The sequence below is a fragment of the Phaseolus vulgaris genome, chromosome 3, assembly GCF_051622355.1.
Source record: "Phaseolus vulgaris cultivar YP4 chromosome 3, ASM5162235v1, whole genome shotgun sequence".
Lineage (NCBI taxonomy): Eukaryota > Viridiplantae > Streptophyta > Magnoliopsida > Fabales > Fabaceae > Phaseolus > Phaseolus vulgaris.
This window is the reverse complement of record NC_143500.1, coordinates 29412400-29433048: the sequence shown is the minus strand read 5'-3', so window position 1 is coordinate 29433048 and position 20649 is coordinate 29412400. Positions and strand designations below refer to the sequence as shown.

General features: G+C 35.3%; 2 protein-coding genes across 2 annotated transcripts; one reads left to right on the top strand and one right to left on the bottom strand.

Annotated features, from left to right (window-relative positions):
* Window positions 1-4488: 4488 nt before the first annotated feature.
* Window positions 4489-6701, top strand: LOC137806968 (pectinesterase/pectinesterase inhibitor). Its single transcript, XM_068607371.1, has 2 exons — window positions 4489-5684; window positions 5817-6701. The coding sequence occupies exons 1-2, from the start codon at window positions 4652-4654 to the stop codon at window positions 6548-6550; spliced, it is 1767 nt and encodes a 588-aa protein (XP_068463472.1). The 5' UTR covers window positions 4489-4651; the 3' UTR covers window positions 6551-6701.
* Window positions 6702-15513: 8812 nt separating this feature from the next.
* LOC137839467 (uncharacterized) lies at window positions 15514-18340 on the bottom strand (the record flags this gene model as incomplete). The annotated part of the gene is made up of 5 exons (XM_090300110.1): window positions 18206-18340; window positions 17990-18119; window positions 16932-17886; window positions 15885-16260; window positions 15514-15804 (listed from the first exon to the last, which is right to left on the bottom strand). Coding segments are annotated over exons 1-5 (1887 nt in total), but the record flags the coding sequence as incomplete, so codon positions are not given.
* Between the last annotated feature and the right edge of the window lie 2309 nt (window positions 18341-20649).

The window sequence follows — 20649 nt, the reverse complement described above, 5'->3', positions numbered from 1 at the left end:
TCGTTGGTGAAGAAGAAAGAGAGCGGATCGAAATTAACTTACAATGGTACGAGACCACAATGAAACTCGCAGAAGAAAAGAGGAACACCAGAGTAGAAACAGAGAGAAAATGTGAAGCGCCAAGAAGAAAGAAAGTATGAAAACGTAAATGGCGCGCTTCAAAATTATGGTAAAAAATTATTTAAGAATTCGGCTATTAGTAATAGTCGCATTCGTAAATCATGCGCTTTGATTTAAGAATGCGGCTATTAGTAATAGTCGCATTCGTAAATCATGCGCTTTGATTTAAGAATGCGGCTATTACAAATAGCCGCTTTCGTAAATGAAATTAATTTAAAAAATGTCACCATGTTTTGAATGACAGCGGCTAACCCTAAAACCGCATTAAATAAATAGTCGTTATTTATACATTTTGTGCTAGTGGTAGAAATGGCAAGGGAGAGGGGTTGCCTAGGGTGTTGACCATGGTCAAAACCACACCTTTAGGCATAGCTTCTAGAAGGTAGGTTAAAAACCCTAATTCTAGGTGCCTTGTCTTGAAAAGGTGGGTTTGGTACAAACCCATTTCACTAAGTACACCCCCTTTTATGCTATGTGAACCTACTCTAGCCTATTTTTCTATTTAGACCCCAAAAGTGAGCCTAAATTATTTACAAACATGTTTTTATCTTTTAAGAAGACCAGAAGAAAGAACATTTGATGTTTTGGTCTATACCCAGTTCTTCTTCTGTTGAGGTCCGTCTGATATTTGGTAGGGCCTTAACTTGATTGTTGAGATGACTGCTCACATTGTGAATTGTCTCTTGAGTTTGGTTATCTTCTTGGCTACTTGGATTGTATCACAATGTGAAAAGAAAAAAAAATCATCACTAGAAAAGGCTAGCTGCAAGTTTGCTATTTGTGGCTTCCGTGTCTGAATCAGGTTTCCATGTTTCAGATTTAACATGTTGAAAGTAGATATTAGATTTCCATTTCCAGCCTTCCAGTGTCCAGTAGTAGCTTGTGGATATGTTTTTTCATTCCAACTCCTTAAAGTTTGCAACAAGGAGCAACAACATATCTTTGTGCAACATCAAGTCATACTAATTTTACTGCCTTGACAATCATAGATATAAATAGTTTTCTGACTTAAAACCAAGTAATTAATCAGAGACAGAGATGAGGCCTTGTTTACCCATTCCTTAGAGTTCTTACAAGGATGGTTACATAGATTTGAGACACATAATGGGACAGATGCACTAGTCAGAGAAGGAGAAATTCACATTTCTTTACTTATGTTTAATCCATAACCATACTTTTCATTACACCAGAGACCAAAATTCATCCATGTCAAGATTTTGTTGCCTAAAGATTATATTTATTCCTATGTTTCCATATTTTCCCAACTATTGCTAACTAGAGTCCCTTCTAGACAATGTTCTGCTTTACATTTAGGAACAATAAGATAAAAGTGTTTGTAAGTTTGTTTATCTGATTATGATGTATCGAAGTTAGATTCACCCACCTATCACATATTCTCCTCACGGAACTTGTTAATTTTCAATTTAGGAATATAAGGTCTTCATTGCAAAACACACCCCTAGTGTTATTGACTTGCACACACAGTTACTGTGTTCCCATATATGTGTCATACTATTGCAATCAACATGTCCTTCCAAAGCATGTTTTGCTTATTGTTTAACTCATGTAAATAAAATTGCTCAAAATGATTAAAGAGATTATTGTGTTGGACATCCCTATAGCCTACCCACCTAAGACAAGAATTCTAGAGGGCCAAAACAATATTACAATTCATAAATAAGTGTTTCACAGTTTCAGTTTCTACTTCTTGTGAACAAAGTGGACACATAATGCTAATTAAATTAACCCCTTTAAATCGACACACAAAATTCATATATTTCAACTTGAGTACTTAAGATTATGAGTGACGAAAGGAAACAGCAGACCAAGAGTGTTAATGATAATGTTTTTTTTTTTTTATCAGCCATGAATAAATAAAATTAAAGGGATACTTCAGGGGTATCCCAACCCTTTACAATAACCAGAAGTGAACTTCCTATCATCCACAAAAGAAACTCTCCTTTATGGTTGGAGCTGAACAACCTTAAAGTGAGAAGACCATACCCAAAAAATAACCAACAGGTTACCTCAAAGCAACATTCAACTTTACCGAACCACCCATAGCCGAGGCCACCTACATTCACCTCGCCGAGCGACGATTTACCCATGCACATTGCACATATGGAGGCGTCGCTTCCTCGACCGGCGATCTTGTTGACCTTTGCATAACTTCGACGACCACCGACTACACACGCATGAAGATCGTCGTTACATCGATAGGCGATCATGTTGACCTATGGAGAACGCCGCTTCATCAACCAGCGATCATGTTGACCTTTGCATACCTTCGGCGACCGCCGACTACGCACGCATGGAGATGTCCATTTCATCGACCAACGATCCTGTTAACCTAACTTCGACGACCACCGACTACGCACACATGGAGATCGTCGTTTCATAGACCGGCGATCATGTTGACCTTATATAACTTCGGCGACTACTGCCTACACATATGGAGAACGCCGCTTCATCGATCGACAATCGTGTTGACCTATGGAGAACGCCGCTTCATCGCTTCATCGACCGACGATCATGTTGACCTTATATAACTTCGGCGACTACCGCCTACACATATGGAGAACGTTGCTTCATAGATCGGCGATCGTGTTGACCTATGGAGAACGCCACTTTATCGACCGACGATCATGTTGACCTTGTATAACTTCGGCGACCACCGACTTACCCGGTCTCAGCTCGAAGCAGCACCTTCCTCGGACCTCAACTCATTCTGCCAGCAAGATCTCCCTTTCCTTTCTCTATTCCGCCACCAGCCAGCAAGCTTTAAACCTTCCACTGCAGCACAAAAACGATAATGTTATAAGTATTATTGTGAACTTTTAAAACTTCATTAGATTGGATAACAATTAGACTAAATCTAACTGGACATGTTACACTTTACATGAGATCAGTTACTTTATGTGGCGTGACTGGGTCATGAGGGTTGTTATAAACTTTTTCATGAGGGTGTTTAATTTCCTATTAATGAAAAAACACGAGATCTATTCTTATTTAAAAACAAACATTTTGCCAATTACGGATATTCTTTAGAATAACTAATTACACATATTTTAAGAATTAAATATAGATAAATATGCCTCGTGCGATTTTATAATTAATTTCCTATGTTATTAAGCATGACTATAGTAATAATGATATATATATATATATATATAATTTTGAGTAACGAAAATTTTGAAATAATTTAAAAGAATTTAAAAGTTAATATACAATTTTAAGAAGTTAAAGTATAATTTGGAAGAAACTTGCCCCTTTGTCTCCTTAAAACAGAGCATAAAAGATCTGTCTATATGCATTCAAATTTCAAATCACGAACGTAGGTTGGATTTGATGTTAAATTCAACTTGTGAACTCAAGTAAGGAAAAATGTTTCTTTGAAACTTTTTTAAATTCACTTAGCAACCCACTTTAATAATATATTAAAATTTTAAATTAAAAAATAAAGTAAATATTGTTATGATATTATTATTTAAGAATGTTAAAGCGAGTGTTTTTTTTTTTATTTGGTAGGTGTTAAAGCATCTCAAGTAAAACATCTCAAAATAAAATAATGTACAGAAATATAGCCAATCAAACTTATAATTTGTTTGTACATTTTATGTGTGTACTTCCAGTTGATTTATAAATAAAACAAGTATCTAAAGCTGAATTAGAAAATTTACACATTCAACTTATTGATTTATTCAATTAACTTATAAATCAAATTTCAGATTCATTGAGGTGATTGAATTCCCTACAGTGCAAAAGATGGCAAAATTAATAAAAGTTCTGAATTATTTTAAAAAAAAAATCATTTACATTCTAAAATTCAAACTTTATTAAATCTAAGGAGAATTAGCTGATTATTTTTTATATCACCATAACAGTATAGAGGAACCAGCAACGGTTATTTTAGGCACCTTGGCCCCTGATTTTCTCCAATTATATTAATTTAAATAGTTATTTTTATTTATAGCTTAAATACTATATATTATGTCATTGTTATTTATTTTAATAAATATATTTTTTTTATTGATTTGTTATAAAAGAAAAGTTTTATTGATACTATAAACAGTAAAAAAGCATACATTTGACTCTGTGAAGTGCTCAAAGCATGATTTCCGTAATATATAGCATCCTTCTTATAAAAATAGTTGTCGTTTTTCTATTTTGAATTTCTGTTTCTATTTGAATGGATCAAAATTAGTGAACGACGACATCTCCCGTAACGACCAGATAAATATAGTGGCATGCATGCCAAGTTTAGGAAATTAGGAGTAATTCACGATCTGGTGGACAAAAATGGATTCATCCTCTACTTTGGTTTACCAACACAACAATATATAAATACCCTTCTCGCTCCCCTAAATCATCAAGCAGCACTGCCCAAGGGCTTTGAGAAAACCACTGTCCCGAGGGTACACGACCTATAGCAGGGAAAACAAAATAAAAAGAAGAAAAACACAAACCCTAAAAAGGGTAAAGGAAAAAAACGAAAAAAAAAGTTTCATATAATAATCTTAAGCTGTTAGGGATGGCAGGTGGTGGATTCGACAGCGTTCATGAGAAGAAGAAGAGGCTCGCAATTCTCACCGTCTCCTCCGTCCTCCTTGTGGCGATGGTTGCCGCGGTAGCCGTTGGCATAAGAGACAACGAAGAGATGGCCGAGGAAGGAGGCGACAGCGGCATCGTGAAAAATCAGAGGAACGTGAAAGTGATATGTCAATCCGCCGAATACAAAGAAACCTGCCAGAAGAGTCTTGAAAAGGCTTCCGATGAAAACAGTGACCTGAAGCAGCTTATCATTACCGCCTTCAACGCCACCGCCGAGGAGATTCACAGCAAAATTAAAAACTCAACGCTCTTCCAGGAGTTGGCCACCGACAACATGACCAAACAGGCCATGGAAATTTGTCAGGAAGTTCTCGGTTACGCTGTGGATGATATAAACAAATCCTCCGCCACCTTGGAGAAGTTTGACCTAAGCATGTTGAACGAGTACGCCTATGACCTCAAGGTTTGGATCGCGGGTACCCTTGCCCACCAGCAAACATGCTTGGACGGGTTCAATCACACCACTACCGAGGCTGGGAAGACTATGACTAGGGTTCTCAACGCGTCACTGGAGATGAGCCACAACGCGTTGGACATAGTGAACGGTGCGTCAGCTCTCTTCAAGGGTCTTAACTTCACCTCCTTCGCCGCCAGCAACAGGAAGCTTCTCTCGGAAGAGCCTTTGGTTGATGGGTTGGTTGATGGGTTCCCTTCGTGGGTGACTGAAGGGCAGAGGAAGATTCTGGAAGATGCTAATCCCAAACCCGACGTGGTGGTGGCTCTGGATGGGAGTGGACAGGTGACGAAAATCCACGAAGCTCTCAAACTGGTGCCTAAGAATAACAAGAAGCCTTTTGTTATTTACATCAAGGCCGGTATCTATCAGGAGTATGTTAGAATGAACAAGCACATGTCCTTTGTCACCATGATCGGTGATGGCCCCACTCGCACCAGAATCACCGGCAACAAAAACTACGTCGATGGCGAACAGACCTACAACACCGCAACCTTCGGTAAGTTCACTCCAATTCACCTAGTATTTGCTAATTTTTTTCCTGCATTGGCTCAGAAACTAAGTTGGTTTTTGATACTACGTATGCATGCATGGAGTTGAAATGCATGAACTAACAATGGTGAGTTGGCAGGTGCGAACGCTGCAAACTTCATGGCGAAGAACATTGGGTTCGAGAACTCGGCAGGAGCAGAGAAGCACCAAGCAGTGGCTCTGAGGGTAACAGCTGACAAGGCAGTGTTCTACAACTGTCACATGGACGGCTACCAAGACACCCTCTATACCCAGTCCCAGCGCCAGTTCTACCGCGACTGCACCGTCAGCGGCACCATCGACTTTGTCTTCGGCGACGCCGTCGCCGTTTTCCAGAACTGCAAGTTCGTTGTGAGGAAGCCCATGGAGAACCAGCAGTGCATGGTCACCGCCGGCGGAAGGAGCAAGATCGACAGCCCCAGCGCCCTGGTGTTCCAGAGCTGTACCTTCACCGGCGAGCCGGACCTCGTGGCCGTGACCCCGAAGATCTCATACCTCGGGAGGCCCTGGAGGATTTACTCGAAGGTGGTGATAATTGACTCCCAAATCGATGACATCTTCGTCCCCGAAGGGTACATGCCCTGGATGGGAAGCGCCTTCAGAGATACCTGCACCTACTACGAGTTCAACAACAGGGGTCCTGGTGCTAACACCGCTGGAAGAGTCACATGGCCAGGTTTTAAGGTGATTAACCCTACTGAGGCTGCTGAGTACTACCCTGGAAAGTTCTTTGAGATTGCCAACTCCACTGATCGTGACGCTTGGATCCTTGAATCTGGGGTGCCCTATTCCCTTGGCTCACTTCCATCATCCACCGCTATGCCTGCAGTTTAATTTATTTATCGTATTTTTTTAATCTAATCTTTGTACATCCCTGCATGCGTGCATGCTCGCTTCACCATGTTTTGTCTGGCAACGCATTGTACTACTGATGCAGTCAGTACGAGGTTCTAATTTCTTAATCGACTTTTTCCACATTAATCCATTCATGCGATAATATAACTCACTACCAGCTTCTAATTTCTTAATCCACTTTTTCCACATTAATCAATTAATGCGATAATATAAGTCAGTACCAATCCACTTTTTCCACATTAATCAATTAATGCGATAATATAAGGAAAATATTTCCTTAACACCCAAAAAATAATATTATATACTTTGACAAATTATTATAATAATATAATAATATTTTTAATTAAAAAATAAATTAAATATAATTAAAATATTTATTTATTTATTTATTTATTAAGTGCTATGTTATAAGATATCACCACCCATAACATAATGTTGTCATTCATGGGCTTTTCTGACCTGGATTTTCTTTTACTAAAATGAAATTGTTTTTAAAAAATTATAAATTTAAATAAGTTGTGACACGATTTTATAGGAAGAAGTCGTGTTAACTTGATACTATTTTGGTCACGTCAACTTGAACTCATATTAAGTTGTCACAATTTTTGTCACGTCAAACTGAAATCGTGTCAACTTAACATGACTTTGTTTACATTATAATTTTTTTTTTAAATTCTAGTTTGTAAATTAATATATATTATTAATTATTTAATTACAAATTGAAATTAATTAAAATTGAATAATAAGTTATGTAATATTTAAAATTAATTTGATAAATAATTTTTTTAAGGGTGTTAGTTTTAAGCAACAAAAAATTGGATAATCGTGCATGGATTATGTTTGAAGATAATGTAATATATTAATTTGGTTATTTGATTAATAAAATATATAAAGAAAATTGTTATTACATTCAAAAATAAATAGAGAAAGGAGGATTATTGGTCAACTTACACGGGATTGTTACCTTATCCTATGATGCGTCAATATCAATCAAGAAGACCTATCACTCAATGTATCCGTAACGAAATGAATGATTCAATTCCAAATAAGTAAAAAAAATGTTCATATTGTAAAACTGAATGTCACACTAGAAACAATTGTCCGCACGGACAAGGTTTATAATAAAATTCAATCTCAACTTTATTAATTAATTTCTTCATTTTCTTTATCTATGTATTTATGCCCTTTTTTCTATTCAACTAACAATCTAAATTAACCAACAACAAATATTCCTCCATAAAAAAATGTATTTATCAAATTAATTTCAAATATTACATAACTTACTACTTAATTTTAATTTTAATTAAATAATTAATAATATATATATTTAAAAGTAAGAAATTTTTAAGTAAAATAAAATAAAGTTTAAGACACTAATAAAGTCATACCAACTTAACACGACTTCATGTTGACGTGACAGAATTCGTGTCAAATTGATACAAGTTGAGATTAAAGTGACAAAGCACATTTTACTCAAATTTGTAATTTTTTGTAAGCAGACCCATGGTAAAAAACCGTCATTCATGATAGATTTATAATGATTCAAATTAGGCGCATGCTTAGGTTTTTTTTTTTATCAACAAAGAATTAAGTAAATAAAGAGATACTTCAGGGATATCCCAACCCTTATACAAATACCATCAACAAGTCTAAAAAGAAGATAAGAAAATAGCAACTATAAAGAGTGACATGAAGATGCATAATAACTATTGGAACCAAAGTTTTCATCAACAACTTGGTTACCAAACACATAAGGAAGAAAATAGGGACCTAAGTCCCCTTCCTCACACATCAATGTTGATCTTACCTTTGCATCGTAGATCACAACAGCTTGCCCAAAAATCTTCCAAAAATCCTTGGTCTGTCATTGCATGAACCCCACATACACTGCCATTTTTTTCAACATTTTATCTAAAACGAGTCTTAGGTGATTGGCACGTGGAATGGCACGTTGTCTCTCTCACCCCTACTTCTTTCTTTGGTGGCTTTGAAGAAAGTAGATCTTCTCCAGCTTAGCAAAGTACCCACCGATCCAGCCAACCACCGAAACCACCCACCAATCCCAACAATAGCCTTCTTTATTCAAATAACATCAGAATCATCCCCACTCTTCCTTTGCACCTCTTTGCCTAGGACCCTGCCACTCTTCACCCAGATAATTCCCCTGCCTCAACCGAGAGTTCAACTAGCATTCACTTCCATTGCTGGCTATACCCTTGCTCACATACCTCAAATTCGCCAAACCAAAGAGCATTTCAGTACGAATACTTCCAGCCTTGCTAGGATTAGACCCGCTCCAGCTCCGGTTACTCCAAACAAGACCACCGTTCATCCGCAGCTTCGAATACATTGATTGGGGACGTTACCCTATGTTTCCACCACAACCAAGATAACAACTGTGCATTGTGAAAAATTTCAACCATCTGGAACCCCTTGTTCAAACACTATCTTGTTTCTTTGGTCCATATACACCTTACTATTGCCACTCACATACCCTTTCATAATTGATTTTGTCCCAAGGTAAAGTGTACTGAATGAAAACTCTCAAAGTGACGCTTCGGGTCATTAGATTGTGCAATCACGATGCCAATCCAGCTAGAACATAAATCCCAAACTCGATGAGTAAAGGTACACTCACAAAACAGATGCTAAACCGACTCTTCCAATATCTCGCAAAACACACCTAAGGCGCATGCTTAGGCTATCTACATACTGCTGTTCTACAGCAGAAGAAAGACTCATCTCACCATTTTCACAGATTAATCATACTGAGCTTCTTTCATCCTACTACTCATACAAACACAAATGTCACCATTTCTTTTTCAGAAGTAATAAACCTAAATCAATATATTTGCAAGGTTACAAAATAATATAGTGAATATTTGTGAATTTATCTAAGCTATATACTTTAACAAATTGTAGGAACGACAAAACTGTTTTTACTCTTCTATATAGATTTAAAAACACTACTATATTTGAATAAAAAAAAAAAGTTTCAGACAAAACATACCCCAATTTCGTAGAAGCAATCCCAACTTCGAAAATCATTTCTTCTCTATTATGGGTATGGCCCAATAATGCCTTCTTTTAACTTATCATGTACCAACTAAAAAAAATTTAACATAGCTGATTGATTGATAACATCACCTCCTGTTATACACACCTCGATACATTGGTGACTTTTAAATTCAGAAACAAATTCTTTATATAATTTTTCTTTCCCATCCCATGCACGGTTTCTAAGTTAAGAAAAGGTTTTGGTTAGAAAATAAATAACTTTTACAATGGAACACGAAAATTATTTGTTGAAAAAAATATTGACCCGTTAATGTGTGTTTAGTACCGTGGAAATGGCCATGAAAGGATAAAAGAAATGAAAAAGTGAATGAAAAAGAGAAGTTAGCTTGCTCGATATAAAATAATTGCATGGAAACTCTAAAATAAATGAACCCGAATTGTACTTTTAAAAAGTGAGATTATATTTAATTTAAAGTTATTTTAAAATTTTAAAAATATATTAAAATCCATCTTTTTACAATTAATATGGAAAGCCACATAGAAGTTATGGAGGTAGATGGAGAATTTGTCTTCATGATTTTACACATTCTTCTTATAGTTTTCTTTTAAGGACTAAAGCCTAAAAAAAAAGAAATGACAAAAAAAAATATAAACTATCGTGTAAGTAACAATTCCTAATATATCAACCATGGACAATTAATGTACATAAAAAAAGTGATAATTCTCATGTTAACTAATCCTCTTTCGTCTTTCTTATATTCTGTTTGTGAAAATATCAATAGATTAGTCGGTTCTCAAAACATCTTTCTTTACTTATTGTACTACCGGGTGGTCGAAAAGCCGACTAGACGACAAGACCCAAAACTAAACACGTAATTAGGTATAAACAATTTAACTTAAGTGATAAGCGCGGTTAAGGCACAATTGTGCCTTCATTTGGACCCTAAAGCAGACCCATAGCAACCACAACCCATCTAGAGCAGTAAAAATTGCAGAAGAGGCACAACACCCAAGGTAACTATTCACTCCCCACTCTTCTGGTACTTAGCTCTCGGTCTGACTTGATCGACGGAGTGTCTTCGCAGGTACTCCCCCATCGTGTCCAGACCAAAGGAGATCCAACTAAAAGAAGACTAACCGAAAGGTCAGAAAGACGAGAAGATCACCACAAGAGGAAGTGTTCTGCAGGGTTCAGATATTGTAGGAACACTTATAACTTCAATTATTTTAACTAAGATCATAGCATGCAGCAAAGCATATTATAAAACCTCCCAATTTAGTAATTAAAGTTTGAAAACTCTATAGTTTGAATTCTTTTTTTCTTTATCTAAATAGTTTGAGATAAACTTATGATAATTCTATCACAAAAAATTTAAGTTCTTCTCATCTTTTTTTTTTCATAACTTACTACCTCCTTTTTTTGTCAGCAAAAAATAAATAAATAATAGAGTTATTTTATGAATACCTCAACTCTTATACAAAGTAAAGTGTGCAAATTTAACAAGATAAAACTCATAACTGTATAACTGCACAAAAAATCAGTAAAGAAACCAACTACCCAAATTATAGAAGATCTCATCATCGTTTTTCTTTATCCTTAAACAAAAAATTAATTCAATGGTAGATCTGATGATACCTAGATGCATGAAACTTTGACTATCATAATACGGAGTGCCACACAATACTCATCTCTCCAATCATCCCCTTCACCCCTCTACAACTGTGATATAATCTATCTGGGTAGTGGATAGAGCAATCATCTATTGTAAATTAGATTTCCAACAAACTGCAATTCCAAACAATGTAAAAACATACAACATTCCCTGCATAATCAACCTCTACAAACCCTACAACAGCTACCATCGTCTATACACTAGACCAAACGATATTGTTCCATTTAGATAGTTCAGCACACACTTCAAAGTCTCACAATGAGCGTGTCCATGATCCGTCATAAATTTATTAACCACACTAATAACATATGTTAGTTCTAGTCTATTATAGGTCATCCATACATATTATGGTCCATTCATTAGCATATTAAATAGTCTTCTTCTCTCTCTTTTCTTCCTTCGAACTAGGACCTTGGGTAATTGAGAGCTTTGTGTGGTTTCTTAGGTGATATAACATGTCTAGATTCATGCATCTTAAACCTCTCAATCTCATTGACTTTTTTTCTCAACTACAAAATTTTTGTGTCGAACTCAGTGACCATATCTTCAACATCTTGACTTTTTTTTTTATTGTGCCAACATGCAACGTCAATTGTTGGGCTCACAAAAATATAAAGCAAAAAACACAAAAGAATAATATTAAAAGAAAACACTTTTAATAACCTTAGAAGGTTCTACACATGGAGTTTATACACTACAAGAAAATCATGAAATAGAAACCAATTTTAGAGACAAAAATTAATTAGTTGTTATAGTAACTAAATTAGAGTCTATTTTAGAAACTAAAAAAAAATGGTATCTAAATTAGTTTTTATTATTGTTAAATAGTTTCTAAATTGGTATCTAATTAGCTACCAAAGTTTTAACTACCAATTATTTATATTCTAAATTTGGTAACAAAAACATTGGTTGTTAATTAGATACCAATTTAGAAACCATTTAACAATAATAGAAACTAATTTAGAAGCCAAAAAAAATTTTAGTCTCTAAAATGGTCTCTAATTTAGTCACTATAGTAACTAATTATTTTTAGTCTCTAATTTACGTTCAAATGAAGACATTAATTTTTAGTTATACAACTAATTCAAAAAACAGTTTCAAAACCCCTTTTCCAGCTAAGTGACAAACAACTGATTATCTTGAAACTTTAATCGATTGTTTTTCCCTTTGCATGGAAAAACACTTTAATCTTTAAAACAGATTGAAAAAGGTTAAAGTCGACTTTTCACAATTAATATGGAGGTGCAGGAAAAAGGTATGGAGGTGGAGGGAGAATTTGTCGATATTAAAAAACTATTATCGAATTTCGTGAAAGTATATTAGGGATTTAAGGGAGTTTCTTACTACACCTCCATGTTTTTCTTCTTGCATCCCATAGTTCTAAAAATACTCAAACTATTCTTTGACATTTTTTTCATTAAATGTTTTTTCTTTAATTTTGGAATGTGAAATTGAGAGACTTTCCGGGTTATAGAATCCAGAAATTAAAAATTGTGTTTCGGATTGTACAATATTCCAGATTGTACAATCAAAAATACAAATTTATATTCCATATTGTATAATTTCAAATGGATAATTTTTGAAATATGAGGCTGCAGAATTTTTTTAATTTTTTGTTAAGATATGCAGCAATGGAAATCAGCCTGTCCTGTTTCATACTTAGTCCATGCGAAGTGTGAATTATACAAAATAATCTAAATGAATCAATAAGTTAAAATAGAGAGATCATCTCACATTGTTTCTTATAAGTTAAAATAGACTGGGTCGTCTCACATTCTTTTCTTAGAAGTTAAGTTAAAATAAACAGACCGTCTCATTTTTTAGTGCTTCTTCCTGAACCTCCATCCCTTCTTCAGCCACCCCCATAGTAAACTTGATTTTACTATTATGCCCCTCAGTAAAATAATATTAAAAATTTAAAACTAAACCTAATTTTACCCTAACCCACTTTGTTTTATCTCTTTACTTCGTTTCACCAGCAGCAGCAGAAGGCGCGACGGCACCCACCCCTCTCATTCACCTCCTTTTCTTCAAACGACCAGCAGCCTCCATCCTTGCCCAACAGCCCCATCCTCGTCACCATTCACTTCCATTGTAACTCCAAATCATTGTTGAAGCATTGAGCCTCTTCATCCAACACAGAAAAGGTTAGTTTCGGATTTTTTTGTAAAAAGGAATTGTTTTAAAGCATGCATTGTTTTGTTTCGCATCACAGAGATTTTTAAATCCGATAGTGTGTAGTTAGGTTCCGTATTTAATAATCCGGTAGTCTTTTTCAATAGTTCCAAATCTGGTAGTCTTTTTGAATAGTTCCGGATTACATAGATTTCGGATTAAATAATCCGGTAGTCTTTTTGAATAGTTCCGGATTACATAGGTTTTTGGATTAAATAATCCGGAAGTCTTTTTGAATAGTTTTGGATTATATAGGTTTTCAGATTAAATAATCCGGTAGTGATTAATTAGTTATATAATCCGGTATGTGTTTTTTAATTGTTGGTTTCGAATTAGATAATCCGGTAGTATTAATTTTAGGATTTCATATTAGCTAATCCAGAAGTGACTTTTTTTTGGAGTTTCACTTATGCAATCTTGTTTAGTTTATTTTGTTTCCAGTTGAAGAACTTTTTTTTAGATTGTGTGCCATGGTTCACCTATGACAGATATGGCTAAAACAAGAGGTGGTGGATCTCAAGGTCATGATCGAACAAGACCAACGACATCCGTCCGTAGAAGAGATCGAGGTGTTGTGGAGGAAAGAATTGGTGATGTTAATATTGATAATGACAATCAACAAGAATTACATGATGATAGGAAAATGGACTAGGGAGAAGGGTTTCCTGGAGGACCTTCTGATATGTCTTTGCTGGTAAATTTTGCTGACCATGTTGTTGTTAAGCTTTTGGATGGTGAGGTAAGAACGAAAAAACCTTCAATTAAATTGTTTTTGTTAATTATTGTTTAAATTGATTTAATTATATTAAATATATACAAATTTTGTATTAGGATCGGGGAGAACTTAAATTGGTATCCCACGGTAGGAAATTACGTAATTTTGGAATGCCTCATGCTGAGATTGAAGTTCTTATACAAAATTCTGGATTATTTAGTCTGTGCAATATAAGCTATGAGGTGGGGGACAGGGGGTTGATTTCAACCTTTGTTGAAAGGTGGCATGCTGAGACAAACTCCTTCCACCTTCCCATAGGTGAGATGACCATCACACTTGATGATGTGTCATCTCTTTTACACCTCCCCATTTTGGGTCAATTCCCTACGTATGTGCCCTTAGAGTACAACGGAGCTGCAACTATTTTAACTGAGTTATTAGGGGTGGAGGAGACTCGTGGGAAGGCTGAGATGAGGCAGTGTCGAGGCGTCCACGTATGATTGAGTTGGCTTCGAGATATATATGCGGAATGTTGCGCTCAAGAGGCTTGGGAGTGTGCTGCTAGAGCTTACTTGTTGCATGTGGTTGGATGCACTATTTTTGCAGATAAAAGTGCCACATCTGTATCTGTTTCGTACTTGTTGTTATTCAACAATCTTCGTATGTGCGGTGGATACGCATGGGGAGCAGCAGCACTTACACATCTATATGAGTAGTTGAAGGATGCCTCCTACTTTAACACAAAGCAGTTGGGCAGTTATGTGACACTTGTTCAGGTATGAAACCATACAAATAATTAGCAATCACATGTTACATTCCATAATTTTTTGTATTAAATATTTTATAATTAATATGATGGAATTACGCAGGCATGGATTTATGAGCACTTCTTGGGCATGGGAAGAAGGGATATTAATCCCTCATATGATGAGGTACATCCGCGGGCAGCACGATACATTGTTGCCCATCAGATTTGTGTGGTTGGTGATGTGCGGGTGCAGTTGGATGGGCTCACACACGATGACGTCATCTGGACTCCATATGAGGACCACAGATTGAGCAGGCCATTTGAGACCATTTATTTATTCTCGAGTCACCTACGATTGGGCAGCTTATCACAGAGACATATGCCCGAGCGTGTGTTGCGTCAATTTGGCTACGAGCAGAGCATTCCACCATCACCGATGCCGACTGAGAGTCCTGATGCACATGTCATTGATCAAAGGTGGTTGCAATTTGATCACTACTTGGTGACAGGTTTGACAGTTGCTTCTAGTTCATCTGCAAGTGTTCCTGAGTACATGTCTTGGTTCAGGACGGTGTCACACCCATACATTCGCAGAGGTGAGCTTGGAGATCGACCCAGTGTAATATGATGACCATAACCTTGCCTCTGGGTAACAATGTGTATACCATAAAATGTCACCGGTAGGTATGGGACAATCATCAACCATTTTTACCTGCACAAAGTGTGAATCATATACATGACCAATACATAGTAATCGGTGTAGACCAACATCGGTAGGGGGTGCAGTACGTAATGGGAAAATAGTAATATTTTGTTTCAAAGACAAACAAACTAAGATAATATTGTATCTGCTTGCTATTAAGTATCCCATATCTGGTATTGTCATCCATTTGTCAACACTAGCCTGCAAAATACAACAATGAAATTAGATAGCATACAAGTTCAATTAATCAATGCACATGACTCTTATGAATATACACTTACCACTGACAACTCATCCACTAGTAGGGATCTCTTGATATGTTCTACCCGTTGATGACCACCTAATAATGTTGCGTATTCTTCACGCCACTGAGATATTTCTTTGAATAAATCCATTATGATAAGTGGCCATGACTCTTCACCCATCCCCAACAAGGAGGCAATAGTACGAAACCCACAATGTCCATCCGCTTTAACATCTATTACATCCAAAATATAAGGGTGACATTTCAGATGAAATTGATTAAGCATGGGAATTGCATTGGTGTTGGCCGTCACCTTAACCTTTCCCTTTGGAGTCTTCAAAGATGATGAGCTATCATTTACAATATGGATGCGATCTACATGCTCAAAATATGAAGGAATGCGTTTTGTAGACCTCTGAAATTTGTTTGTTTGACTCTTTTGGGATCCTTTTGTCTTGACCACATTAAGTGGTGCACATAATGTTGTCATGTCTGGGTAGGCAATTTCACGCAACTTGTTTTTAATTGTAACTTTGCCACACATGTCAACCTGTTTGAACCGGGATAGAATGACATCCCATTCTTGTTGAATTGACAACTCATATGATGGATCACATTCAGATAAATCTGAAAAGCTTAGTCTCGTCCACATAACATGAACTTCATTAAGAGGAATGACACTCATAGCATATCTGGCTAATTGACAAGCACATGGTAATCCGTGAGTCCGTCTAAGTACACATCCACAACATTCACTATCGAACCCCACATCATTGACCCGATCAAACTCTTCAGCAATGAGAATCAAAGCATGTTTAAATACAAAGCCAACCAACATCTTGTACAACTGTACATTGAATGTGTGTCCTATCACATGTAGACTCATTTCAAAGGATGCCTTGATTTCGTTATGTTGAAGTATAATAACATGCTTGATAGCATCCCAACATGAGCACAAGTCTCCCATGCTATTTTGTAATATTCGTTTCAAAGACCAATGAGCTGATTCAACCCTGTATAAGTATAAAACATAAAACAATTAGACGTTATACATGTTCTAAACAAAGTAAAGGCATTGATATACCTGTTTGATGTTGTATTTCCCAAATCCATTAATGAATCTGTCCAACACTTTACAAATTTTTCTTTGTGCGAAATAATCCATGTGTTCTTCACATATTCAACAAGTAATGACCACGGTGAACAAATAGTTTCAAAACTTTTAACAAACTCATCAAATTGAGCAATATCTGTACAATCAATGATAGTCCTCCATGAATCCATCACAACTTCCCAAGCCTCGGCAGAATCAACCAACATTTTACACTTTGCTTTAACATTCTTATTGATATGAAACCGACAAAGAAGGTTTCTTGCTTTAGGAAACACCATATTGATGGCATTTATCAAAGCAAGATCTCTATCACAAACAATGACTTCAGGCCCCACATGCGATGTCAAAAGTGACCCTCTAAATTTTTGTAGTGCCCATATGAAGTTCTTTTCCTTCTCGCTAGATAAGAATGCAAAACCAGCAGAAAAGGACAAACCTGTACAAGTCACACCAACAATCTCAAGCAAAGGCAGTTGATACTTGTTTGTTTTGTAAGTCGTATCCATCAAGAATACAATGTTAAATGCATTCAAAAGTTTCACAGCATCAGGATGAGTCCAAAAAATATCACTAACAATATTGGAAGACTCATGACACGTACTCCAGTGAAGATAGTTGTCACGGTCTAACAACATCATTAATTGTTGTAATTCAATTCGTGGTCCTCTAACTGATCTCTTGTATGAGTATCTTGCATTGTATACTTGCTTTATTGTTGTCATATTATCCTTATTATTCTCCTTCAAAGTACGTAGTATGCTACTCGGTTTAACCATGCTTTTAGTCATATCAACAAGCATGGAATGTTCATTCGCTTTTAATCTACCCGCATATGGATGACCAACTAATGTATCATACAAATCATGATTATGAGTACCACATATTACCTTAAGTACCCAACCTTGACCCTTTCCAATAGGTTTACCTCGCAATTTAAAGGGACATTGACATTTTCAAGTACCAGTTACAATAACCTCCAAACCATCCTTATACTTTCTGTAACTACCCCCCCCCCCCCCTTTCACAACCTAACAAGACATATGTTTTTCTCCCTTGCTTCCCATTTGCTATGTCAGACCTAATAATAACAATAACAAAACCAAGTCTATAAGCAACCCTACGGACCCATTCAAGTAAGTCTTCTCGCGAAGGAAAAACCTACACAAAGTTATTCCAACAATATTACAAAAACACTTCTTCAAATTATAAAGCAATAAACATAAATAGAATGAAATTTTATTCACCTCATCTGTTGTAAAATGAGTACCATAATCCTCTTCAACTAATTCATGTTGATGCACAGAATTCATTAATTCTTCCATATATATCATTTCTACGTCATCCGATCTTTTTGTAATCAATCCAACCTTCATGTCCATACTTACACCTTCATTCATAAAACATAAATTTCTATTTTATTCTAATTTTCATAAATTCACACAGTATGCAAAATAAAAACAATATTCAATTACCCTTCCGGATAGTGTAATCCATAAGTAAATAGTACCTTCCAGATTAGATAATCCGTAATGCATTTCACAACTTCAAAGTGACTTCTGGATTGTTTAATCCATAAGTCAAATTAAAACAGCAAATTGCATTCTGGATTACATAATCCATAAGTCATATTTAAAGTTCTAAAATGACTTCCAGATTACGTAATCTGTAGTTCATTTTGTACCGGATTACACAATCCAGAAAAGTGAGTATGTTTGTTCCGGATCCGGTTTACCCCCGGTTTAACTAATCCGGAACACTTTAATGTTGTCTTACGGATTGTAAAAACATTCCAGTGATCTAGCGGATTAACCCAATCCGAAGAAATAAGTGTTTAAAGCACGAAGACTTACCTACGAACGGAGAATACGAACCGTGAAGACCACCCACCACAACAACAACACCACCACCACGGTTACCACCACAAGCACCACTATCACCACCGGCAAGCACCAAGCACCAAACACCAAGGACCAAACACCTTCGTTTTCACTATGCGTAGAAAGGTAAAATAAATTTTCTATTTTTATCTTTTTTTTTTACTGAAGGACAAATTTAGAATTTTAAAAGTATATGGAGGTGGCTGAAGAAGGGATGGAGATGCAGGAAGAAGCACTCCTCATTTTTTCTTACTATTAACCCGCACGACCCACTGCCAACCCTAAGGAAGTAAAAAATGTGGAAACACAATACTAACAAAAAGGTTTAGTGTGAAAACAATTTCTCAGATATATCCTTAATGGAAAACATAAACATTTTTTCCAAGTTGGTTTAAGATGTCTTGTTATTTTCAGTTTTTATCAAGTATCCCTAATACACGGGTTAATTTAAAATCCTAAGATCTTCATCTTATAATTTATTTTATTAAAGTATACTGGAAAAGATATTAAATTTAAAATTGTGCCTTAAAAACCCTAAACAATGTCAAATATTTTTGTTTTTAATTTAATTGCGTAAATCTTATAAAAATTATTAAAAGAAAACCTGAAATAATATAACAGAATTCATTTAAAATAAAATAAAACTTCACGATAAAATATCTATATTGAAAATGTTATCATATTATAGTTAAGAATGTAGGGAGAGCTTCACACTTGTTGAGTCGGACTATAATGATGCCAATTACAAAATACTTTAAAGATTGCGTGTTGGTCCGTTAGATTTAATTGAAAACATAGGTTTCGTGTAATATTTAACTAAATTATATGTGAACTAGTTTAACGCGTCTCATATAATTTCCAATCCAGATATTTTGGTGATAGTTATCTCTCTTGGCACCACGCAAAAATATTGTAATACTAAAGTCAGAAAATAATTATTAGAAAAATGCTTTCATATAAATAGTAGTATATTTATTAAATGATACATTAATACCTTTTTATATAGGCCTTTTAGTTCATTATTTTATGTAAATATTTCAAACTTTTAATATAAAAAGGTTTTTAAACAAGCTAATAACTCAAACTACACTTTCAAAAAAGTCAAGTCAAGGCTAAAAAATAAATCTACAAAAATCACAATTTATTGGTTTTGAGCTTTGAATTTATGAGACAGGTTTAAGTCTATTTTAAGCAAACATTTGTCAATCTAGCCTAAACATTGATGATGCCTTCTTTGAGAATTTTTTTTTCATATGTTTGAGTTAGATTCCGTAAGGTTCCAAGTTTCTTCTGCACAATATTTTCTAGAATTATTTTTAATGTGAATGAAAAATTCATTCAAAGTTTAAAGCCATACAAACAAAATCCTCCTTCATAGGAAAATAAAACCAGTAAAATTGCTCACTTTACTTGGGAAGATATTTGACAGGTATAACAAAGTTAACTCCCAAATAAAATAAGTAAAAAAAAAACACTTTTAGTTTACGTAATTGTACAAATAATTATAAAACTTTTGAATTTGACTGATTCTTCAATTCACTTTAGAGGATCTTAGAACTGTATCAAGACTTTCATTTCTCTTCTGCATCACACGTTATCGGCCCCACCAATTTTTTTAATTAAAGATAATGTTTTCCCACTCACTTGATTATACGAATTAATAAGAAAAAGAGAGTCATCAAAATATAAATAATATAAGAATATATGAATACGAAAAAAAAAATCAGAATTGCTAATCATTATTTTTACTGTGTCAACAACGTGGTTAACTAGCAAATCTATTGTATTTAAAATAACATAATTTATATTTA

Excerpts from the sequence above, each read along its gene's own strand:
- LOC137806968 (XM_068607371.1), top strand. The coding sequence starts at position 4,652 with ATGGCAGGTGGTGGATTCGACAGCGTTCATGAGAAGAAGAAGAGGCTC. Across the intron at positions 5,685-5,816 it reads CTACAACACCGCAACCTTCG|GTGCGAACGCTGCAAACTTC; the intron begins GTAAGTTCACTC and ends GTGAGTTGGCAG.